This window comes from Netta rufina, assembly GCF_964035555.1.
Source record: "Netta rufina genome assembly, chromosome: 1".
Taxonomy (NCBI): Eukaryota; Metazoa; Chordata; class Aves; order Anseriformes; family Anatidae; genus Netta; species Netta rufina.
Genome location: NC_140123.1, coordinates 90,085,014 through 90,111,185, shown reverse-complemented (window position 1 = coordinate 90,111,185; position 26,172 = coordinate 90,085,014). Strand labels below are relative to the sequence as shown.

General features: G+C 35.7%; 3 protein-coding genes across 5 annotated transcripts in view; 1 reads left to right on the top strand and 2 right to left on the bottom strand.

Annotated features, from left to right (window-relative positions):
- The window catches only part of CASK (calcium/calmodulin dependent serine protein kinase), a 214,806-nt gene that overhangs the window by 102,205 nt on the left and 86,429 nt on the right, over positions 1 to 26,172 (top strand). For all 3 annotated transcript variants that reach the window (XM_084285031.1, XM_084285030.1, XM_084285032.1), the window contains exon 6: positions 18,979 to 19,081. In XM_084285031.1, the coding sequence (XP_084141157.1) occupies positions 18,979 to 19,081 (103 nt within the window). The remainder of the gene's footprint in view (positions 1 to 18,978; positions 19,082 to 26,172) is intronic.
- On the bottom strand, positions 1,489 to 11,290 carry GPR82 (G protein-coupled receptor 82; the record flags this gene model as incomplete). Its single annotated transcript, XM_084306287.1, has 5 exons — positions 11,215 to 11,290; positions 5,571 to 5,662; positions 4,202 to 4,325; positions 3,661 to 3,730; positions 1,489 to 2,505 (listed from the first exon to the last, which is right to left on the bottom strand). The coding sequence occupies exon 5, from the start codon at positions 2,470 to 2,472 to the stop codon at positions 1,489 to 1,491; it is 984 nt and encodes a 327-aa protein (XP_084162413.1). The 5' UTR covers positions 2,473 to 2,505; positions 3,661 to 3,730; positions 4,202 to 4,325; positions 5,571 to 5,662; positions 11,215 to 11,290.
- GPR34 (G protein-coupled receptor 34) lies at positions 13,025 to 14,323 on the bottom strand (the record flags this gene model as incomplete). The annotated part of the gene is made up of 1 exon (XM_084305846.1): positions 13,025 to 14,323. The coding sequence occupies one exon, from the start codon at positions 14,321 to 14,323 to the stop codon at positions 13,178 to 13,180; it is 1,146 nt and encodes a 381-aa protein (XP_084161972.1). The 3' UTR covers positions 13,025 to 13,177.

The window sequence follows — 26,172 nt, the reverse complement described above, 5'->3', positions numbered from 1 at the left end:
AGAAATTGCCTCACAGGATTAGACTAGGAGTATGGAAATCCTGTGTTTGTTTATTTACTCCCAAAGCAGTTAAAAGTGCAAGTACTCATGGGTTGATAAAAAGACCGTTCAATAAGGGGGGAGTAATAGGGGAGAATAATTTTATTTTATTTTTTAAGTGATGTGTAATGCAGTTGTTCAAACCTGCTGACTGATGCCCAGCCAGTCCTTGAGCGGTGGCAGCTCCTCCAGCTCCCTCCCAGTTCGACTGTTAAGCATGATGCCACGTGGGATGGGACATCCCTCTGGCCAGTTTGGGGCAGCTGTCCTGGCTGTGTCCCCTCCCAGCTCCTTGGGCACCCCCAGCCTCCTCCTCGCTGGCAGAGCAGCACAAAAAGCAGAAAAGGCCTTGGCTCTGTGCAAGAGCTGCTCTGCAACTGAAACACTTGGTGTGTTGTCAACATTATTTTAATCACAAATCCAAACCCACCACCATACCAGATACTATTTAAGAAAGTTAACTCTATCCTAGGTGAAAGCAGCACAGTACAGTGTCCTGAGTACTCAAAGCCTATGCACCAATAAGGAAGCCAGTGCCTCAGCTAGTACACATAGCTGCCATGGATAGTTCTCTGAGAAAAAAAAGTTCCTGACCAGGCTACAGTGCACATATAAAACCAATTTGTCTCAAACACTGAATCCTAGGCCACCAGAGTTGTCTTCCTATGTGGATATTTCACCCCTATAAGTTAGCAGTCATCATCCAGCCTTTTTCTTCAGAATCATCCTGTTGCAAATGTCATTGCAATGACACTCTGAGCCCACGATAGCAAGTACCAGAGCAGAGTGATTAATTAATTGTTAACTGTGAGATTTCCTGTGAAGGCTAGAATAAAAAATGCATTCCCAGGGGTGGGGGGAAGGGAGAAATCAGCCTTCTACCCATATACTCGTGAGCAAAAAACCACATGTCAGTCTTGAATGTGTTTTGTAGTTCTCTGTGCCTGCTTCCTTAAGCCTTTGTTATATGATCTCCCCACTCCAGAGAAAACATCTATGCTTTGTTCTTTTCCATAAAGAAAGCCCATGTCCAAAACCTGGGAATATTGGTTACAGAAGAGAATTATGTCTTCAGTCTCAGAATGGTTTCTGCCATCTTCCTTGATCATTTAGGTAGAAAACACTGTCCATAGCTCAGACATAATTGTCTTTTGCTTTGCATGGATAAAGTGGCAGTACACAGCTCATTGTATGAATTACTTGGATTCATTTGGATATACACTTAGGATTTATTATGGCTAATGTTGATGTAGCAAACAAGATCATATTAAAAAATATATACATGTAATATGTTGTCATTTTATTTAAATATTTACCATTTCATGTAAAAATCTGATTATAGGAGTCAAAATGAGTTTACTATTAGTTCAGTTTTACTAAATTCTTTCCACATTATGTCACATTGCAGGGGATCTTTTCAGTGAAAGTACCAGGTTTATGTTGGTGGTGTTAAGGTGTGGATTTTTTAAACAGATCATACAAACTTTTCTTTAATGTTCTATCTAGTAGAAGGGTTATAGCTGGGTCTACACTACTCCTAGAAACAGCAAGACAAGCAAGGAAATTTTTAATTTCCACTATATAGTTTAGCCTTGAACAGTCTTCATCTAGAAGCAGTACATAAAAAATTGGTCTAAAAACATGATATGGAAGAAAGCAGACAGTTAAAATTATCTGGATCACAAGAATGTTTCTTTTCACTGTTCTGTAAATCAGATGTTTTTGTCCAATGCAAGTGGTTTTTTGTATTTTACTGAGATGCCTGGTAAGAGAATAGTATGACAACGAAACCGTTACAAACAATAGAAAAAAACAAGCTGTAACAAAAGACGCTGCAATCTTTGCAGTAAATTCACCAGCTTCTACCCTCTTGTTATAACATACGTGTAATGTTTCCTTAGGCCTTTCCTGGGCATCATATATTATAGTTGCTACCGTTATGCACATTACAATAAGCCATATAAAGATAGAAAAATATTTAGCAAATTTTGGCTGACAGAACTTTTTAAGTACACGCTTTCTGAAGTTCTCCTTAACTGCTTGAGATTGTTGTGCATCGTTATTTTTCTTCAGTGTTGCATACTGACTCAAAGCAATCGTACATAAAATTATAATTGTAACATACATACAGACATGCGTAATGGTAGTCCCAAGGTGGTACGCTATCCTGCATATTCCAGATTCATATGTCCACTTATGCGCATTTGCAAAATAGGCAGCCAGGAAAGGCATAGCACTGCATATGAGCAAATTTGCAGTGACAAGATTTACCAGATAAATGTACTGTGTTCTTCTTCTGAGTGTTTGCCTTAAAAATACGCAGGCAGCAAGAGTATTTCCAAAACCTCCAGTTGTAAATAAGAAAGAGTAGATGATGGGTAGAGCTACAGTAGTAGCTAATGATGGCTGGAGAACACATGTTGAATTTGTCATTTATGCCGAGTCTTCTTGCATAAATGGTGAAAGCTGAAACACAATTAGAGAAATTATTCCTCTGTAATGTATATCTAGCATCTTATTTTTTTTTTTTATGATCTTATTTTAACTGTTCTTGCTTTTCAGTGTTACTACTTCCTATCTTTGAAAGAAATTGTGAAGGAAAAATAGTGTTAGCTTATGTCAAAAACAAAGACTTTATGTGTATAGAATCTAATAAAATAAATGAGGAAGTAGAAGGTTTAAGCTAGGGTCTGACAATAACTTATGTGGTCTTGGTGTATTTCTAAATCTCCTAGAACATCTGTAACCTACTTTGGAAACCACTTCTAGACTATTTCAAGTTAAATAAGCAAAAGAAATGCAAAGCATTACTGTAATTGCAGAAATGCAGAGGAGTATCCTGTACCTCTGTTTAAGTAAGAATTAAACTGTACATGATTCTGGGACCTGTCTGGGTGCATTTATTTTGTACTGTTATCAGTATCTAATGTTACTTTGTTTAGAGATCTAATCTTAGAGATACACATTTGGCATGAATGATTTAGTCATGAACATATGAAACAGTTGCTGAAAAATGATGTATTTCCAAGTTCACTCTTCAATTTATTCTCAATTTCCAGACTGTAAGAAATCAAATCTAATTGGTGTTTAAAGTTCTGTACAATTATAGCGCATAAAAATGTGCCTTTCACTTACTAACCTGTAGTGAAGAGAGATTCTCTCGTTCACAAGTTTAGTGAAGTGTATCCAACTTAGCTATTATTCCATACAAAAGCATATGGAAAAAAAGCAGATTTCAAATTTACAGGTTGAGAGTAATTTTTTTTTTGAAACATCTATAAGCAAATACCAAAGAATATTCTGTATAACTATGATAGAACACCTATACACCAAGATGATAGATAGATAAATAACAAGAAGTTGTAAAAGTCATATTTAAAAATTATGCCATAGGTCATGGTTGACAACTTGCAAGTTAAACCAAGTTTTTTTGTAGCTGTTGCATCTTTGCCTAAGTCCCACATCAATCATTGAACCAAATTATATTAAATTATTTTATTGCAATGAGTTAAATTCATAAAGTAATTGTTGGATTCCGTTATTTAGAAATCTAATGACCATTTTTGTGTGAACCAACAGATTTTATCTGGTGAAACAAAGAAGTAGCACTTTTAAGCTTACCTATGCAAGCTGCAGGCACCTTCCTTTGGAGAGAGGGAATTTTTGTCTCACGTCCTTTTTATCTCCACTGCTGCAATGAGAAGGATGATATTTAATTCTGGAAAATAGAGTTACGAAAAATGTCTTTGTGACATAGGTAGGTTTTCAGAAAGTGCACTTTTCTTTGGCAGTGTCAGAAGTCAGCTAGGCTTTTAAAGTTCAAGCCAAAAATGTCTGTCAAAAAAAAGTCTTTGCAGTTAGGTCAGGATACAGCTCCATTAGAGAATTAAAAAGAATGAAATACAGAAGAGTGGAAGAATGATTGTAACAGTCCTTTGGCCATGTAGCTATGGCACAGAAATACCTTAAAATACTTTATATGGTTCTTTCCTCCTTTGGGGGGTGGAGGAATTGTTACTGTCATGCTCTTTTAAGACTGCCCACTTCCCAGAATGAAAAAGAAAAGTTGATATTTTATGCGTGAGAACTTATTTTCAGTGCAGTTTAACTGTTTTTCAGTTCCAAGAGTTTTCATGAAGCTGACTCTGTTCCTGAAACCCACCTGCACTAATAAGAGTGTATCCATGTCATATCCTCGTGCCAGTGACCAAATGAACAGATCGCTTCTGTCTAGTCACATGCTGGATTCTGTGGGAGCAGTTAACAGCTGATGCGTTCTAGGCTTACTAATCATTCAGGAAAACCAACTCAGATTGTGTCCAAGAAATGGTGTTTTACAGAAACCACCCAGAAGGCTACAAAGGATGTTTTCCCTCCTCCGGAAGAAGAGTGTTGATCACAGATGAGTCAAACTCCGCTTAGCTCTGAATTTCCTTCTTTCTGATACATCTGTGGTCGTCAGATACGAGTTTTCAAAAGCCTTAAATAAGTTCCTCTATGAGAACAGAGGAGATACCATAAAAAAACTTCTGCAGTTTTACTAAGGTTCTCGTTGTGTTTGCTTTGCTTCGCATTTAAGCACCCACTGTAAGAATCCAGTAATCCACTTTAGTGATCTACTATGGATTTAATTGTTCATTTTTTTGTTGTTGTTCTAAAATGATGGACATGTATTCTGGCCTTTTATTTATGCTAAAAAATTGATCTCGTTTAAGATTAAATTTAAGTGAGGGGAACTTGCTGAGAAATACTAGTAATTAGTTCATAATGCTGTAATTAGTTTGCATGCATATTTTAATTTTTGTTCCCGTTAAGCTTAGTTTTACCTTTTCTTTCAACTTTTGAATATATAATTGTGTAAAAATTTGTTTTAATAGAAAGGTTCTTGTATTAATTAAATATCTAATAGTCTCTTAAGCAGTCTTAGAAGTCCTTGTTTTTGTGGTGTTCCATCCAGTTTTAGACACAAGAATAGATATACTGAAAATGTGCTAGGGGGAAACCGTGGTCAGATGCCAAAAGGTGCGGTTGCCCAAAGTCAGCAGTTTTTTTATTATTACTCAGTTGGTTATTACCAGTAGCCTGTAGTATTTTTAATTCAGTGCTCATAATTCTTGCTATGCGAAGAGATAATGCTACTTTTTTTTCTGATCTATTGTATGATAACAGATTAATACAGTGAATTACAGTCTATCAGACTTCATTTTGCAACTGGTTAGTGAGATGGGCAACAAAGGAATGGGATATTGTAAGTAAAAAGAAAAACAAAACTATCAGCAACAACAACAAAAAACACCAAAAGTATGTAATTAGTTCAAAACTGTAAGCACCTTTCTCATTCTTTAGGTGGACTATTTCCATCCACCTAACCTATAAATGGTTTATTTTATCTACAATACATTTGATGATACTCAAACAGTCCATGTGCATCTCTTATGCAATTCACTCGTAAGTTCTTCATAATGGTCTTCAATTACTTTCTTCACCTCAATTATTTATATTTTCAGCACTCTTAAACCATGGTTACTTACAATTTAAACTTCTTACTGGATTTTATATGCCAGCAAGCAATATATGTTGCCTTTTGGTGCTGTTTGCAGAAAACCTTTTTTGTGGCTCAAAACTGCAAAGACAAGGAAATTCACAGTGAGGAAACTTATTTCATTTAGCCATTTATAACTCATACCTAACTCTTATTATTTAGTACAACCATATATGACAGAGTGATCCGCATGCAAACCACTTGTCTGCTGCCTCTCCCTTCTATATTCTCAAGATGGTAGAAGACAGCCCAATCAACCTCATCTCCTTGTGCCTGTCACAACCTAGATGGAGAACTGTTCCTGCTGTACAACAGGATATAGAGTAGATTGGCAGCAGCTGCTCCTCATAGGATGGAAGAAGGCAGCAGCCCAGTTACCCTTGGCTCCTGTAGCAGTCCCAGCTCTCTCTGTGCCATGAAAGGCCCAAGAGATGCACTCAGTCTCTGCAGCTTGATGGATGGAAGGCAACTGCTAGTATAGGGCACAGAAAGGTGGGTGCCTCTAAATGGATCCTCTATGAATGCTAAGAATGAATCATCCTAAAAAAATGTATAGCATACATCAAACATGCAGCAGCCTTTAACTTGAAGTATAATTTCACGTACTTGGAATTTGATCTATTGGGTGGCTTTTAATACCAGGATAAGTCTCTAAGATGCTTTGACTACTACGTGAGCAATCGATGTTTCTTTTCCAAAAAATAATTTACCAAGTAGCTTGCTTAGAACTTTGACTTTTGGTACTTAGTTTTACTGCATTGTTGGGTTTTGGAGGGTTGTTTTTTGTTTTGTGTATTCGTTTTTAATTAAACATTAAAATTGAAAGTTTATTGACTGCATAAACTCTAGGACAAAAGCACTACATGGTATCCATTTTTAATTGGACATCTAGATCAGGAGAGTTGGTGCAGACCACCATGGTTCCTCCCTGCCTGTTTATCAGCTCTCCTTGATGGCATGACCCGGTGTGTGTCCAGCCCTTCTGACTTGATATGATGAGGATTTTAGCTCTAAGTCAGTATATGTATTTTATATTGTGAGAAATCCTGATCAAAGTGAAGTCCTCTAAGTTCATTTTGAAATCTACTTTACTTGAATCAAGCACTGTACTGAATCAGTGGATATAAAATATTTGATGGGTCTGAGTTAGATCTCTGTTAGACTGTCTCCTGTTGCTACTAATTAATGATTTACTTTCATCAGCTTAAGAACTGCCCTTGCAGTTCAGCAAAATAGATAAGAGTATTCTTATGTTGTTTGATGAGTTACAAGTGCATGCAATATAAGTTGCATATTTCTAGCAACTACTACTTTGTAGTATTTCTAGCATCCTTAGTGATATAGACATTGGGTTATATTGCACCCATACATATGATCATTTGGTTGTCACAATATGCAAGGTTAAGTGTTTCACAGCTCTCTAGGTAGTTGTTTTACACACAGAAAACACAAGCTAAACAATGCCTTTAAGCTGGGAAACTTAGCTTGAAGTTGATATTGCCAATAAAAATCATCTTCTAAAATGTTTAGACTTCAGGACTTCAATGCTAAAAACCTTGATTTTTTTTTCCCCTGGTGAAATTCTTTTTGTGGCCTCCAGAGGTCTCCTTTACAATATTTGATTTTTAAAAAGCAGTGACTGCGTATTGGTCATGATAATTCTTATTTTTAACTTCCAAAATCAGTTCTTAACATGAGAACTTTAATGATTGTTGTAGTCAAGTAGGTAGCTTTCTCTGTTGTTTTTGTTTTGTTTTTTTTTGTGTGTTTTTGTGTGTTTTTTGTTTGTTTTGTGTTTGTTTTTTTTTTCTTTTTACCATACTGTAATTTGTATTTTTCAAGTCAGATGTTTGTATGTAAGAGCATTTTGGCTTTCCCAGGTGGTTCTTAAGCTTTTGAGGAAATGCAAAAGTAACCAAGCAAAAAATGAAAACCTGAAATATGGTAATAAAGGTGAAATTGGTATTCAAATACCAATAGATAGATTCTGCTGGCTCTAAACTGGGGAGCTTTGTCTACAAAAGGAATTCCTTGCTGATAAACAACATTCCCAGGCCCCTTGGCAAAAGTCTTTTTATGAAGCTTTCAATGTGTTGTTGACCATATGTTAGCATCTTTACCTAGTGGGAGTTTTTGTGGGAGGAAGAGGGAGTATATTTTTCTTTTAAAAGCACATGGTCATTTATATCTGTGCTTAGAGAGTTCTCTGTAGCAGCTGGCCTTGCTTTTTGATAAGATCAAAGGTGTGCAGTCTGTCCCTCTGTATGCAAACTTAAAGGAACCGGGACTCATCATTTACAGACAAAAGCAAGATAACTTCTGAAGGCATCATGTAGCAAATTATATTTTTCTGATATATTTTAAGTAATTGATTCAGTTCATTAAAATATAAACTTAGAAATAAACACTGATTTTCTTTTCTTCCTCATTTTGTTTCTCATTTTGAAGTAGCGTGATACACAATCGGACATTTCTCTACCATTCATGTACTTACATCTATATTTACCACTCTAACTGTGGAGTCTGATTGTAAAGGCTTTTTGCAGCATCATCCCTTACCCCCAGCTATTCCCACCCTTGTGATGTCTGTGAACAACTTTTGTACTAAGGATTTTTCCTACCTATTGCATCTCTAAACAGTGAGTGGTAACAGCTTTGTAGTGCTTTCCCTGTTTTCTTGGATTCCCTCACTAGGGTACCCTCAGTAATTGGGAATTTGTGTAAGGCATGGAAAAAAAGGCTGGCAAAAGTTTCCCAGCCCTACAGAGAATATGTTGAAAATACATTTTGGATTGCTAGGATATTATCAGTGGTTTCTTTTTCTTTGTCTGCTTTATTTATACTGTTGTACTGTGTACAGCTCCCTCCTGTCCCCCAGATTCTGTATGCACTTTCAGAGAGAGCATAAAACTAAGGTGTCCACATGTGAATTTTCCATTTTGGGGAATAATAATGACTCTTGCTTATTCATCAGTGGTGTAAGTTGCACTTCTCTCTTATGCTTTCATTGACTGATGTTGTGAAAGGTGTTCAATTAAAATTTTCCATGTTGGGTTATAAGTGGTAATTTCGTTCCCTTGTGAAAAATAATGGTTTGCAGGTTAAAAGGGTAATAACAGTGAATTTCAGCGTAGAAACAAAAGTTGGTTACTCAAACCAGGTACATTTGGATATGCTTATAGTTCAAGTTACAAGCTTGTTTCTGGGAAACAGCTTTGTTTCTTGGCTTATTTTTCCCATTTATTTTAAGGAATATGTGTAAGAGAATGTAGCTATAAATACATTTGTCAAGTCTAAAAAGTATAAAAGTGACTAGCTGGCATGTATGCTTTATATGCATTTTCTTTATATATGTAATTAGTATTTCTTCTAATGAAGAATATGAACTCCTTTTTACATGTTAAAAAGGGTGGCATTTTTGTTTACTGGCTGAAATTTGGGTAATTCTAATTTTGAATAAAGAAGGAAAATAAAGTTCATATGGGTACTATGGAAACGTGTTGAGTTAGTGTGTATTTACAGAAAGAAGAACATAACTGAAGGAATAATCCCAGAGTTTTCTATGATACATAAGTGAATCTGTAAATTGGTGTAAACTGACTGTCTTGCAATTTGTAGCAGTGCTTATCATGTCTTACAGAAATGCCACTGAAACCTGCATGCTATTCTGAGGTTATAACATGTATAAATACAGCATCACAATTGTGTTTGCTGCTAGGAAGTAAAAGAGAAAAAAAAAAAAAGTGTGATCTGAATTACTTAGCAAGTAATTACTGCAAGTTGGCCCTCATACCACTTAGGTAGCGTTGCTAAGACAAGAAGTAACAAACAGTACAACACTACTGAAGTGTCTAATTACATGGTCACTTGAAATTTCATGGTGTATTTTTCAGCAGACCTCTCAAGAGCTTTAGGCTGTTTGCTCTTCAGTAATACCAGTTTGCAGCACCCAACATTTTGCCCTCAGAAGTTGGGAAAACTGATTTCAGGAAAATAAATAAATAAATATTAAAACATAGCAAAAGTACCTGACTTTGCTTTTGGTGCAGTAGTCATTGTTTCCTACATGACAGTACTGTCTAGTTTCAGATCTCTTTCTGAGCCAGTCTAAAGCCATCAGACCTTTAACATCTTGAAGGTCTTGAATTTACACAGTCGTGGAAATCTAAAATGAAGTAGTTTCACTTGTTTGTTTGTTGTTTTTTTTGTTTCTTTTGTTTTGTTTTTGTTCTAACTGCTGCTCTCTTAATATTAGGACTCAGACAAAGAGCATATCATACTTCACATTTCCCCTCTTCCATGCCATAACTGGCATTACAAACTTATTGTGCCCTCTTTCAGGTTTCCATTTCTGAGCCAAAGAGTTGATTTATTTAATGTATTCTGAATAGAATCTGTATCATACAAATTATACAATATCACAGTGATGACTTCTCATTTTTTTTGCTCCTAATTTTAACAACGTCTCTGCTGTTATATTGCTGTTGTGCAGAGAGTTGATGTCTTGCCCTTTTTTTAGGGTTGGCTACTCTGAATAATTGTATATTGTGTGAAAACTTTGTCACCTCCTTACTGTCACTCATTCCAGATTGTATTCAACGTATTTGTAAATTTATCCATTTGCATATTCTTGAGGAATGTCACAAAGAAAAAAGCTATCTACTTTTTAAGCTTTATTTCCAAATTTCAAAGCAAGAATTAACATCTAACATACCAGGTTTCTTTTGAGCCTTTAGTAAGTGATCTTGCTAGAGTCCACTTACACTGTATCGCCTTTATCCCAGAGTTTCTCAGCTCCTCAGAGAGCTCCTCTGCTAGCTTCTCTCTAACAGCACCTCTGTAACTGGTGCATGACTTCCATCAAACAAATCTCTTCGCTTTTCCCTGGGTATCTTATACACCCAAGTTTGACTAACTTTATTTGTAAGTGCTATGGCTTGGCCCAATGCAAACAACTGAACTATAGCTCCTAAAATCTCTAAAATATTTGGGTAACATTTGTTTTTCATTACTCGTGTGCAGTGACTAATGAAAGCGATAGATGATCATCTGTTGAAATGCTTTTGACAACTTGTAGTTTGTGGCATGTGATCCTAGGAAAGCGTTACTCAGTATTTCTTCTAAGTTATTATTTATTTCTGTAAAAACATCTGTTAATACTGTACGTGGCTTCTGTAGTGCTCCTTCTCTGTAATCTGTAGAGAGTGGCTGTGATGTAGAACCCGCTTAATCAGTGCAAGTACGTATGGGTGTTTAAGGCTTTCCTCTGGAAGAAAGTACTTAACAGCTTTCACTGTTAAAAAAAAAGTTAAAAACAAGCCTATATAATAGTATTCACATAACGGACCACAATCATGAACTTGCACTACAGTATTGACATTTTCCTGTTGTCTTTTCATGAATTGCTTACAAAATAAGGTTGTAGTAACCAAGTAAATGTTACACTATTTACCAAAGGATGTCCAGAATACTATTTTTTTTCAGTAGTGCAGAGTCCATGAATTGCAATCCTTTTGATGAAAATTCTGGTTTAAATAGAACACTCTCTTGAAGATTAAGAAACCCTGCCCTTTTTTTGTAAATATATATATATGTGTATATATAAAATAAACCACACAGCCTCGTCATTGTACCTGAGTTAACCTGTTTGCATCCACTTGAACCAAATGTTGTGGTTTCACACAGCAGGCAGCTTAGCCCCCACATAACCACTTACACGCTCCCCCGCAGCAGGCTGGGGGAGAGAACTGGGAAGGTAAAAGAGCAAGAATGTGTGGGTTGAGATATAGACAGTTTAACTGAGGGGAAAAAAAAAGCTGCACAAGCAAACCAACGCAAAGGATTCATTCACTGCTTCCCATTGGCAGGCAGATGTTTAGCCACTTCCAGGAAAGCAGGGCTTATCGTGTGCAGCTGTTTCTTGGAAGACAAATGCCATCGCTCCAAACATCCCCTCTTCTCCTTCTGACCAGTTTGGGCCAGCTGTCCCTGCTGTGTCCCCTCCCAGCTCCTTGGCAGGGCAGCATGAGAAGCCAAAAAGTCCTTGGCTCTGTGCAAATGCTGCTCTGCAACAACTGAAACATCAGGGTGTTATCAGCATTATTCTCATCCTAAATCCAAAGCATAGCACCATGCCAGCTACTATTTAAGAAAATGAACTCTATCCTAGCTGAAACCGGGACACCAAAACTGAAGTAAAATCACATAAAAATTAAACCACAATTATATCTAGGAGAGGTGAATTGTTATGTTTTCTTTGTTCAATAAGAGTTTTATGAGTAGTTTCTATAAAATCAGAATATTGTACAGGATTAGTAAAAAAAAAATGAAAGTTTTGACATAGATTAGGTATAAAAAGTCACACAATCCACCAGAGAAGTTACTGAGTCATATTAAAATCAATATCAAAATACTGATCAATATTAAAATCAATATCAAAATCAACCTGAGCAATATTGCTTGTTTGACATAATAGATCCTTATTTTGTAGAGCTACCATCTGGTATCTAATCTGTTCACCTTTCTGGCCTCTTATGCTAGACATTTACATTGTTCTCTGTGTAGGTGCCCCTTTGCATGTCTTTGTGTCTAACAACCACCTTCAGCCCTCTTTTTTTCTATACAACTTTACAGTTTGAAATTCTAGTTTATGAATACATGAACAGGTAAGTAGACTAGTTGACTGACCTTAAGCAAAGGTCAAAGCTGATGCTTCCAATGTGCAAGAGAACTACTTTCTCTCTATATATATATATTTATATATATATTATTTATAATTATATATATATATTCTGCTTTATATGCTCAGTTTGGTGAGCATTTTCCTTGTTGAAATACTCTGGGTAGCTGAAGCCACCAAATTTGTTCAGTTATATGAATATGAAGGAAAGCCTAGCTAACTGAAAATACCCGTATGTTTTCTCTCCTTCATGAATTTCTAATTTTCTTAGCCATTGCTACTCTTCCTCAAGTATTCAGTGTCAACATTCATTAAAATGTTGAAAATGTAATAAAATGTTTAGGAGGTTTGTATATTTTAACTTTGATATTTAATAAAGTGTGCCTTCTATAATTATAACTGAATTAGTGGCAGTCATGTTCTTCACCTCATGTTTAAGCCACATATGTTGCTAAATTCTGAGTATTTTCATGCAAAAAATAGTTCTGTAAAATGCTGATCTCTTTGAAGCCTATTAAAATCGAGAAGTACATAAAGCCTTTAATGATTCGTATAGCTCTTTTGAATAGGACACATTACTTTCACAAAATTCATCTGCTGTTTACATACACAGATTGCTAATATTTATGTCTATACAGGCGCAAACCACTTTGTAGAAATCTCCTCAAAGAGTTAGTGTTCTACATTAGTCCCACAGAAGGTATCTGAGATAAACTTAAGGACGTTTCCTGTTTTGTTTTCTTGGATAAACAACCGTGGAGTACTTCAGAAAAGTCACTTCTCATTTTCACAAACAGAAGTAAAACTTCTCGTTTTTTAACAGGAAGAATGAGGCAGGATTAGTAGCCATACAGTACTGCATTTGGTGCATCTTGAGTTGATGTCCTAGAGTGACAAAGAGAGAAGCTGTTACCCATTTACTTAATCAGATCAGACTTCTTCTTAACAGAACTTGAGTGGGGAGTGGTAGTAGAAAATCGCTCTTGTGTATATTGTCCAAGTTTTATTTCTGAAGTACTTTCCAGCGTTATGCTTGAATCTCCATGAATTCTTCTACAAATAAGTTGGAATACAGTCTTACGGACACTTCTGGACATCAGGAAATACATAACTGGGTCTAAGCAACTGTTAAAAGATGAAAATATGAGCATTACCTCATTGCTTCTGTGAATGATTCCCCTCCAATAACAAAGTGGATTTTGTAACTGTGATGTAATGTAAACAAATCGGAAGATGTGGTATGGAACAAAACAGATGGTGAAAATAATTAGTACAATAAAGGAATTCCTTGCTGTCTGGGTATATTTTGCTGCATTGGGGAAATTAGATCTTCTTCTTGAGATTTTCAGAAGGTTCTTGGCAATTTTAACATATGAAAGTATCAAAAGGAAAAAAACCGTCCAAAAGATTATGACAATAATGTAATTTAAAACTGCTTCTGTCATTGCATTCTTTTTAGTTCGGTAATGAAAGCACATAGTAGAATTTCTGACCTCACTCTTAAAGAAAGATGGTACAACTACTACTAGAAATCCTGTTAGTGCAAGTGCCCACACAGCGCAACAAATATATATACTTTGGGTAGCAGTTATCATTTTAGGACGCCTTACAGACTTAGTTATTTTTACGTAACGATCTAGACTAATGAGTCCCAACAATACTATGCTAATGTACATGTTCATGTAAAATAGAGTTCCAACAATCTTGCATAAAATATGTCCAAACATCCAGGTGTTATTGTTAACGTGGTACAGTATTCGGAAGGGAAGACAGAAGATCAGCAGAAGGTCTGCAATGGCCACATTTAGCAAGTAAACTTGGATGGAATTCCTCTTCTGGTGAATGCACAGGAAAGCAAACAGGGCTATAACATTTCCAGCCAATCCAACAACAAAAATGACAGAGTAAAAAAGTATTAAAGCAAATGACAGCGCATCATCTTCTAAGAAACAGTTGGTGTTGTTTTGAATTTCGGAGGCGTTTGTGGCTAGGTGGGTTTGGTTACTCCAGGAGGCTTTGTGTGGAGGAATGGTCAGTAAGTCAGCTGAAGCTGCAGCCATCATTTATGAGGATTTTCTTAGCTGGTCTGTAAGGATGCAAAGAGAAAATCTAAGAATTAAATCATCATAGGATCACTTTTGTGTCTCTGCTTGCTTTGTAGTCTTAGGTATATATATAGTCTTACAAATAAGACAATAAGTAAATAAAGTAAATGCACCAAATTGTACCCAAGTAGAAGAAGGACTTTCAGGCAAATACCATGATATAATGTAATGCTAGAACATTTAGTTCCCTGTTTTTCTTCATGCAAAGTGGGCAAGAACAGATGGTACAGAGTACTCACCCGGATTGCTATTCTTATCATTACATTTTTATTACTATCTTAAATTGTTTTAAAATCAACTACTACGTTTTGTTGAAAAAAATAGAAATTTACATTTTTTTGCTTGATCTGTAAGTACAAATCAAATGTTCTCATGTTATTTTTGTGGGTTTTTTTCTTCTGACACTGAGAAAAAAAATTAAGATGCAATGAAGTGTAAGCATAACTAAGTACTGTCAGTTTGATAAAATACATAAAAATACATGTATATTAAGTCAATTCTAAACTCAATGCTATTGATTTTAGGTAAGTACCCAATGCCTTGCTTGTTAGTCACTGGTTTTCATTCAGAAAAGCAATTGCCATTTGATGTTTATTTGGCCATGTAATCTGTTGTAACACTGTGAGTCAGCACTGTTACTTTAGCTTCTTTTTAATAACTCATATTTTCATTTAAATGTACGTATTTTTTCCTTTTGTTGCAAGTTCATAAATCAAGATTGTGCAAGGAAACTAATTTTAGCTTGAAAACTACATTATGCAGTAACAGATTGTTTTCACATCTTTCCTTATTTTCATAAAGTTTTTAATTTCACTGAGCTTATTTTTCACCAGGAAGGTACAGTCTAAAAGATAAAAATCAGCTTTGACCAAAGAAAGAAAGCTCCCTCCCAAAAGAAAAAAAAAGAAAAAAAAAAAAAAAAAAAGTGGTTAGCACAGCGGAATAGCAAAGAACTGTTTAGAGACTTATGACTATTAATAATATAATTTTTTTCCTTGATTTGTACGCCACAGTGGTAAAAATTTGGTGTTTGCAGCAACAAGCTTCTGTTCTCTCAATCTCAAAAGAACTGCAAAATTGTTTTTGGTATTCAGAGCAGATGTCTCCAACAACAGTAGGAAAAAAAAAAAAAAACACTCTTTACCATATACACAAATTTAAAATAGTTTTTTATTTGCATGGTTGGTCTTAAAAATGCAAATTTGCATTTAAATGTGTGATATAGCTATGGTAGCATTTTAGGCAAAGTGCATAGTAAAAGCTGATGTACATACAGAATCTGAATTATTGAGAAGGCGGTAAAATATTTTAGTATTTCATGTTGGCTGATCTTAAAATTGCATTAAATATGGGCAATATGTTGGCAGTTTTAAAATTACTGCTGTCTTTTCATATTTTCATTTAGTAAGGTATGAGCTAGAAGTAATTTTGAAAGTTGTTTCTGGTTAAAAAGAATGCAGTACCTTCAAATACGTGGTAAAATCTATATATTGTTTTAAAATCTTATGTCTGTTGCTTATCTGTAAAAATGCTTCACATCATGAATTGCATAGTTAATTTACATATTTTAGGTGAATGAGAGATGGAAAAAAGCAGTTACACTGCAGATACATCAGAAACATAAGTTTTGTTATCTGTAAGCAGGCATGCACACCAGCTGTAATTACAGATGAATTAAAGTCTGAAGGCTGGTAGTGCCTTTGTAATTAAGAGACATTTCAATAGTAATTTGTTTTAGTGTGTCTTAAGTATAAAAGAAGCCACTTACCATTTCTGTTTTAAGAGCTTCTGCTGATTTTGAAAACCACTGCTGAAGACAGGGAGGAGTAACATGCATGTCCTCTTATTAGAAAGCCAGAGTACCAGCTTCTCTATGAAAGTATGAAAATCAGCTGACACAGTGCAATTAGCAACAAGGGGAAGTTTTAACTAGTGTTGCAACTGTTGTGTTTATTTGAAGGTGTTTTTAACTAACAAAACTCAGTTTATTGAAAAGATTGATTTTGTTGTTAATTTGGGTTTTTCTGGGAGAGCTTCTATCTTGAAGTTTTCTGTGAATTGGAGATTTGGATTTTTTTTTCAGAGAAAGTTTATTTCTGGTGATTAATGCCAGTGTCTTCCTTTTTGAAAAGCCATTATGTTGGTACAGCATGGAAATAGTATTGCTTCTTAAAGTTTTATGTGTAAGGTAAAGAGAAATCAACACCATAGTGAAGTGGCACATTTTCCTTTGTTGGTGTAGACCTTATCCATCTGCCTTCCCTCCTTGCTTGGAGTGAGAAATCTGAGGTTCATTTTTTTCACTCAAAGTGGCAGTGGTGATAGAATGTGAAAGTGTGCAGCTTCACAGTTTCAATAAGGCAGAAGTATGATAAAACACCTGGAGATAATACCACCTGGTAACATTATTTTAAATAGGATGTAAGGGGTTGAAGATCACGTTTATAAATTGCAAATTTTAAAATTGGTTCTAGAAGTACTATTAAAATAAGGTAGCCTGAATTTAATGATAACTCAAGAATGTTGTCTCAGTATTCCCCTTAGTATTTGAAATAAAAATTTGCATGTTAACATTCTTAATATATCATCTGTCTAGGAATCAGGCTTGTTTGGGACTGGGTTTCAGTTAGACTTGCAAACAGGCTCTGCAGTCTTCCTTGAAGCTACTTGCTCTCATACAATTACAGCTTTCCAAAGAGAAATGGATGGTTACAGATGATTTCTTAGGTAGTCAGATTGAGCCCCTTGTAGTACCTTTGCACTAGTCTGGCTCAAAGGTCTAAAATGGTTATTTTCCTTTTAAAGATACCCATCTAAGACCATACAACATGTCTGGAGTGTTATTTTTATTTTCATCACATGTTTTTATTGGAATACCCTTGCTGCTAGTTAGCTACTAGGTAGTACAAATACTTGGGACAGTGATCACCTGAAGTTGTTCTGTGCTTGTTTTTATGCCTTTTGAGTCCTCCTCAAGACCCAACTGAACTAGACAAAATAGAGCCAAGCTTGTTGTTTTCCAGTTTTGCAGAAAAAAATTTGATGTTACTATGTTATCATAATTCCATCCTGATAATTAATAGGATCAAAATGTGTAAGCGCAGGTATTTATAGTTATGTCACAAAATCTGATTACCATGCTATACCAAGAAGTAAATAGAGCTCTTGTAGAGTTTAGGGATATGGTTTAGTGGGGACTGCTAGCGTTAGGTCAGAGGTTGGACTCGATGATCTTGAGGTCTCTTCCAACCTAGAAATTCTGTGATTCTGTGATTCTGTGAAATGATAAGTATCACAGGTAACAACAGGTCATGACTCTCTGTGAGTATATAGGTGAGACTATGGGTAAGCTGAGCTTTTTCAGTCTTCTGATATGATAATTATATCCTTCAAAGTCTAATATAGTAAGCTTGGCTTTGAGTATTAGAGAACTGTGGGTGTCATACAAAATGGTCCTCAACCTAAATTAAAACCATACAATACAGGTAGTGCACAAAATAGTATAGAAAGAATTTGCATGTGGATTGTTCCACTCTTTGCTTGGTCATCCATACAGGGAAGTTGTAATTCTGCTGTTTCAGATTTGAGCAGTTTAGTTTGCCCCCAAAAGCAATTTAACCTTAGATCCTCTGTGTGGTAAACAGCTTTGTTCTCTCAGGTTCCCTGCAGGAGGACGAGTGTACAAGAAAATCTAACTTAGGGCAGCACATACTTGTCTTGTGAGAAAAGAAGGAAAATACTGAAAGAATGTAGGGCATCCTATTTTGAGTTCCTAGTTTTTTAATTTAAGCAGTAACATTTCCTCAAGAAGAGGTGTACAGATCTGATATCCTTTTAAATAATACAGTTGACTGTGCAAAGGGTAGCTCTGAGTAAATGTAGGAAGTTGATCGATGTTAATTGCAGTAGTTGGGCTATGTGTATTAAATACTAAATTGCATTTTGGTAGATTTTGTCAGTATGTTGCTTCCTCCCACAACAGTCACTATCCTTCCAAATAGTCACATAGTACTATTCTTTTTTTACATGTTATACCTCACTATTATTAGTGGAAAGACTGTAGAAAATCAAAGGTACGGATGACTGTGCATGGAATACAGTTTAGAAACCTAACCAGTTTTATCATCACTTACTAGAAGCATCACAGGGATGTTACGTTTCTTTCCTGCAGCTGGAAGGTGATTAGTGACTTCTATGATTAAGGCTCAAAGCAAGTTTTATGTTCTCTGTAAGAAACCCACTGTGTCACAGGGCAGGATGTTTTTGTTGTGAAGCTAGAACAGGGTAAGGCATAAGGTAAAAATAAAAAGCAATACTAAGAAAGAAGTTATCAGCATTCATTTTTATCTTCATTTTATAGTGATTTCAGTTTGTGTTCCTTGTGAGTTCCATTATGTCATGAAAGGGTTTTACTATGCTTGGTACAAGTGAAAAGAAAACCAATGAAGAGAGAGCAGCTTGTGCCAAAAATATTGGAAATGAAGAATTTCTTTTAAAAATACATTTTTTTTATCTAGCTTCTGTTTGCAAATATTTGAAAGTAAGTTCTAAGGTGCAAATTGTATGTTTTGAAATAATATAATAATTTGCTTTTTCATTGTTTTTGTTTTCAGCCACACTGTGTACTGCTTGCCTCAAAAGAAAATTCAGCCCCAGTAAAGCTTGGTGGCTTCGGGGTAGCAATTCAATTAGGAGAGTCTGGGCTAGTTGCTGGAGGTAAGAAACTGTCCTTCAAAATTATATAATATTATGCATGTTCTGCTGCAGAGTTCTGTGCTTCCTATGCAGCCTGGCCTGCAAAACTAGGGCTCAAAAATAATCTTTCACTAAAGACTTTGCTAACATAATATATGCATGCAGCTGATCTGAACTGCTAGTAGAACGTACTACGTTGTTGTGTGTACATTTACTGAGTAGTAAATCCCTCTAAATGTTACTCAACAATGGCTTACGCTGTTTTTACCAAAATAAAAATGAAAAATGAAAAGATTTTTCCATTTTAGTACAATCCTTGACATAGTTAGTCCATGCTTGACAAAGCACACAAAATATAGATGCTGTCAAGAGTAAAATGTATATCAAAGCAATTGACTAAGGGTTTAGTACAGCATCCTTAATGCTCCCATATGTTTCTTAAGCAGTTTCTGCCAGAACGCTACACTGTTTAATAGCAAAATTTTACTAGCTTCCATGTGTAATTCTTTCCTGTTTTAATATTTCATTGTAATTATTGCGTAAGACATCAATATCTTGATGATGTATATTTTTTGACTAAGTGTGTTTTGTTTTTTGTGAATTTTATTTCCTCTAGCTGCCTTCCATATTGGTCCAGACAATAGGGTTATGCTTTAATCAGCCTGCACAGATGAAGGAAGACCCAATCAGTTTTCTGGTATTTTCATTACCAGAGTAGGAGACCACAACAAAGGCTTTTATTAATTTTGCTTTTTTTTTTTCTTCAAAAGGGAGTAACTTCCTTTCAATACATCTCAGTACCTTCTTCAAAAACTCACATTTCCATATCTAATTGCTTTAAAGATCTGTGTCAATTTGGCTTTTATGTGACCTTTAACATGAAAAGCAAATCCAATTTAAGCATATCAGCACTTCCATTCTCTTCCAGTAATTAATAATACTGTGGATATTTTTTGTTACCTACAAGCCTAGATATGTCTTTTCTAAGAAAATACCCATTCAGTTAAGCTAAGTTTTTTCCTAAATAAGAAGCTCATTTCTTTCTTTGCTTTTGCCACGTTTCTCAAATTATATCTTAGCCACTGCATTTTTTAATGATAGTCCCTACAGTTTTGTTTATGATTCTCTCATTTTTCTTCTTTGTGTTCTCTCTGAACAACTTCATCCATTTTTTCTGTTGCAGTTACTCTTCTGGAGCTAATCAGATACATCGTACTTACTTTCAGACTACTAGCTGTCTCACAAGAAACCTGAAGTTCAGCTTGGAAAAAAAATCCTTCATTTTCCCCAAAATTCATCGTGCCCTTCCTTTCCTGTTACCATTCACTGTTCTGCAGTCCCATTCATCATTCATGTGCTCAACCTCCTTGCAGCTGCCAGTGCTGGCCTGGCCCTTCCTTTCCTATGTAAATGTTTTAAGTTCTTTTTAGTTCTGTTTGCAGTACTTACAGAAGCTTCTTCTTTTCTTTTCTTTTTTTTTTTTTTCATAAGCCTCATCAGTATAACATTTCTCTGTTAGTTATCTTTTGCCTGTGATGTGTCTCAGTCTCTGCCATATCATTATGCCTTTATATCTTTCTTTCCTCTTTCTCAACTGTCACTTTCAATTTGTAATCTTTGCATCAGCACTTGTTACCTTCAGCTTCAAATTCTTCACACTTTCAGGGATACTTAGAGTATTTCCACTTCATTTATATACCATATAATGTCTCAATTCTACTACTTATTTCAAGTTTTCTCCTTCACAGACTCCTTATCTCTTTCTTCTGATCTTCCATTCCAGTCCTTGTACCTCAAACTACATCTTGCAGTTCTTTTCCCTTCCAGAGTCCTTTCTGAAGGCATATTACTAGACACTCCCCTACACAGCACTTGCAAGATTTTATTTCTTCAACTTTACAGTATCATTCCATATGTAAAGGTTAATGGTACTGTCTGTACTGGCCTATCGATTTCTTTTAAGAAATTGTCTACATAACTGTTTAAGTTTTTATTACGCCCTACATATAAATTCTGTTTTGTAGTAATAATAATAAAAAAATAGATCTTATTTGTCAATTTTCTCCTGAATGAAATAGAAATTGTCCTTACAGATAAGATTATGTGCAGTAAAATAACCAACATGCTTATGTTCGCATTCTTTTTCACATTTGTAGGTTTTAAAAAAATTGATTCTGCTTAACATAGTCAATTATTTCACCTCTAGCATGGCATTTCCCTTATTTAGTGGTTGTTTTCAGCCATAATACATCAGAAAATAAATTCTTACTTAAATAAAAGTTGTTATGGCATTAAGCTTCTCTTATTGACCCTAAAAACCAGTGTGCTCCTAACCTGTTTTGGTTTTAAGTACACCTTAAAACTTTTACAGTACTGGAAATACACTGTCTTATATGTACAGGAAGTACAATATTTACTAATCTTTCTGGATCTAAGTAATATGTATTACTAAAATATCTTAGAAGAACATATTCATTACTAATGTAAATTCCTAATGTAAATTCCTATGTAAATGATTCTAGTGTTCAAAAATAGAAGAGCTTTTATCTTTCCTTATTTTATGTTGCTTGGAGTATGCTTGTATGTTGCTTTATATTCTAAGCCAGAAAAATAGATAGCTTTCCCTTAGAAAAAGCATGTCCCTGATAAAAGTAATGTAACAGCAGTGATGTTCAGCTGATAGGACTCTTCCCTTATTCTTGCATACAAAACTCAGCCATTAGCAAAAGCTCTTTAGTATCCGTGCTGGTCACTCTATTCTGTGGTAATATTTTTCTTCTAAAATAGGAGCTGCTGTATCTAAAACATTTAGCAGTTACCAGTGTTTTAAACTTTTTTCTTTCATGCATTTGTGCCATTTTGCTTACCTTTTTATATTGATACATCTGTGCCTGACAGGCCCAGATTGTGTGTTGCCCAGGAAAACACAAATAGAATGGAATTTGCTCCCTCAGTTTCTGCTAAGCCTACTGTCTAGGAACAGCTTTGCTTTATTTATCACTGTGGCATTATTTTTTGAACTTAACAAAACACGGCTTTCTTTCAGTGTGCCTAAATTTTGAGGGAAAAAAAAAAAAAAATGGGGATTTTTGTAATACAGCTAGTTCCAGCTTATATTGAAAATAAACTGGTCCCAGTCTTTTGACATAAGTGAAAAATCAAGTTTCTCATGATAACAAGATGACATCATACTATAAGTCACTAGTGAAGATGCTTAGAATAGATTTTAGGAACATGATAGATGAATAACTAACAACCCGGTGGAGTTTTATTTTTAAGAAAGTTAATTTCTGTTAAGCAACTACTCAAAAAAAAAAAATGAAGATAGCTGTAACTCATTTTCCATAAGACCAAAAGGGAAAAATGTAAGGAAATACTTTTTATTCCACTATATTTGCCTATAAGCTACAGTACAATGAATAAGAATTATGAGTTACAGGAAACTGTTTCCATGAACTATCAGTCTCTGAAGGCCTCTTTTTCTTGCAGTTCTTATGACCAGATTTAGAAAATAATGCTAATGTGTATTCATTTGAAGCATTCATGTAGGTATCTTAAGATGGAACATCCTAATTTGTAACTGAAACTCTTCTGTGAGACAGGCTGTTGACAGGAAGCAGTCCGTGTTTGCATGGTGATGATGCAATGGGAGTAGTGGAACCTGAGAGGTCAGTGAGTTAGTAGAGCAGTCTTGTATTACGATCTCTGTCTTCTTGCATGGGCAATTTTGCTTTCAGAAAATGGTATGAGTCGTCACAATGCTTTCTGAAATGATCATAGAATCATAAAATATCCTGAGATGAAAAGGGCTCACAATGAGCACTGAGTCCAACTCCTGGCTTCATACAGGACCACCCAAAAAGCAGACCATGTGTCTGAGAGCCTTGTCCAAATGCTCCTTGAACTCCAGCAGCTCGGTGCTGTGACCACGTCCCTGGGGAGCCTGTCCCTGTGCCCAACCATCCTCTGGGTGCAGAACCTTTTCCTGACACCCAGCCTGACCCTCCCCGGTGCCAGCTTCAATAAATGTGTCATCAGGTTTGGCAGACAGCAAATAGCATTTATGCTTATTCTCAGGATTTGTAGCTAGTATGTGGGATAAGAGTCAGAAGAAGCTTCAGTGGTGCCCAGTGCCAGGACAAGAGGCAGTGGGCACAAAGTGGAGCCCAGGAGGCTCCCCCTGAGCAGCAGGCAGCACTTCTGTGCTGTGCGGGTGAGGAGCCCTGGCACAGGCTGCCCAGAGAGCTGTGGGGGCTCCTCCTTGGGGACCTCCAAAAGCCACCTGGGCACAGCCCTGGGCAGCCTGCTCTGGGTGGCCCTGCTTGGGCAGGTGGCCTCCAGGGGTCCCTGCAAGCCTCAGCCATGCTGTGAAACAAAAGCCATTGAATCCGCAAGTGCTATTTCCTGCACTTAATTTTCTCCCAGCTTCACCTAGCAGAAAATAATGTAACTGCTTAGACCTAAATGGTATGAGGTTCTGAACTAGCTGTTAAGTCTTGTTTATTGATGGACAGTTGACCTATTTTTACTTTTTTCTATTAGCAGCAAAATGCTGCTGCTAATCCAGTCCAGTTTTGATTTTTATGTACTATAAGTTAGCTCCCCTAAGTTCCTTCAGAATCATGTAGTATCTTCAATGATCCTAACAAAACCACATAGATGGAAAACATCTAGTATGTTCTTAAGCACATAAATCTTAGAGCACACAAATACCAAGTGTTCTTGGTTCTTTGTCACCTGGCCTTCTACTACAAAAGCTACTACAAAAATAGCAAAGGAAGGCATTACCATAAATTTCCCTGCAAATAAGACCATGAAGTTTGGGAGAAAATCTCTTTTAAGTTCTTTATTTTTGTTTTGTTCCCATTCATGTAAAATAATCTTCTTGGTGGTTTTCTATACACCGGTTTAAAATTGTATTTTTGGATATTTTTTTTATGCTATCTAGCTTTTTTTTTTTTCCATCTCATCATCAGTGTCTGAATTATACAGTAAATCTTAATTTTTTTTTCCAAGGACAGGTAAAATGTTTGTAAACTGAGGTCCTGCACTAGTATTCTTCTTTCACTTAAGTGGAAGTGTTTCGTTCCTCTGCAAAACAATAACACCATTTCACTATGTTTGATTTTATTTTATTTTTTGAAAACAAAAACGATTGAGATGCTTCAAATCTTTGTCTTCAATAGATTATGTTTTATTTAAAGGATACAGCTGTGGTTTACTGTGTCAGAAATTCCACTTCACATCTAGGTTGATTTGAGAGGACTTACAGGAGGCTAATGTGTTTAAAAGTCAGCTCAGGTTTACTTCCCGCATCATAGTATTATGGCTGAAAAGGCCAGTGAATCAATTATTATAATTTTTCTGGCTGTCATGTAATCTTTGTGTATTCATTTCTCAACACTAATATTCAGGTGTCCAGTTGTCTACTGACACATCTTTTAAAATAGATTTTCTTCAGACAATCTTCTGTGCTGAGGCTGAATTCCCTGTTTGTTTTTTTTAATCCACTCATCTTCTCCCTACATCTGCTTTAAACATCTCTATTGTCTGGAGTAATGTGGAAAGGAATTAAAAGTTATAAAGTACGATTTATCTGATGTGTGTGATTCTTCAATTCCTTCCACATTATTCTGGACATCCCACTCTTTTAGAAACTTCTTAATTTAAGAACATATTTCATATTACACTATTGTGAGAGGTCAGATGGTGATGTTTATTAGTACCTCACATTTTTTTCCTAAAAATTATTTGTTCCAGTTGTTTCCTAATACATCGTTCAGATACTACTGCTGTTGAAAGACTCTCCTTCTGATATCTTGGTCATCAATCCCCTGCCTTAGGGATGACAAAATCTGATTGGGTCTCTCTATATACTCTTCTTCTTGTGGAAAGCATAGCCCTATTGTCTGGAATAATATGGAAAGAGTCATAGAAACTAAATTATCAAAGGTAAGTCAAAATTTATCTTTAGTGCTTGTAAATGGTATCAGATTGACAACATCTGAAGACTGAAGCTCTGTTTATCCACAGAAAAAAAGATCAGCAAAATTAGCAATTTTATAAGTTTCCACACTACTAATATGCCTCAAAACTGACAGGTCAGAAAGCTTGTCTGTAGAACTAAGATGTCTGATGTCTGTGACCATTCAGGCATTAAGCACTTCCTGAGACAGCATACACTTTGCAACATGGATTTGCAAAGAATTGGATGGGGGCAAGTATCACATTGAACAGGTGCCACTGATGCATCTTCATATAATGATTTTCAGTTAATGCTATTCTAGAACTCTTAAGGAGAGCTTAGAAGCAGACAGGGAGCAAATCGATTTCCAGTCTTTTGAAAGGTTTCTTCTCACATACAACTGAAAATCATGTGTGTGTGCATGCATGCAATATTTATGCAAATATAGTGATGTTATTTTGCAAGGGCAGTCATTAGAATGTGTCTTATGAGTGCTCTTGTATCTAGAAGAAAAAAAGACCTGTGGCAGGCAGAAGATACCTTTTAAAGGGAAAATGCCTTTGCTTGCTGTTCTGTCTCACTCCACCTCCAAAAAAATGCAAAGGTGTTGCAAAAACACCAAAGAAAATGCAAAAGTTTCTGAAATATTTTAAAACACTCAAACTGTTTTGAACAATATTAAAGTCTTACACTGGATATATATAGAGTGCAAATTTTCTGCTTGGTAATTATCAGCAAGAGTGATAGCTGGCCTAAAGAGCATTGAGTATCCATGATTTTACAACCTTTGTTGTCTGTAGATTTAGTTTATGCTGTTACTGACAGTCACCTTACAGATCTTGTAGTTGCAACACAGGAAAAATAATATCTATGTGAGTTCATACTCCATTCATTTTGCTGAGCTAAGTGCAGTACTCCTTGCTCAGATAAGTTTCTAGAATAACCTCAAAGTCATCATTTCCTCTTTTGCTGACCCCAGTGTAGTAGCTAGTTGTCATGGAGATGACAGCTGCCCCAGAAATTAGCTTTTTTAATAGTGTTTCAAACATCTTTGTGTATATATATATATACACACACACACACACATATGTATGCATTTTTCTTCTGCTTGACTGGACATTTCAGATCTCAACCAGTCAAGTTTCTG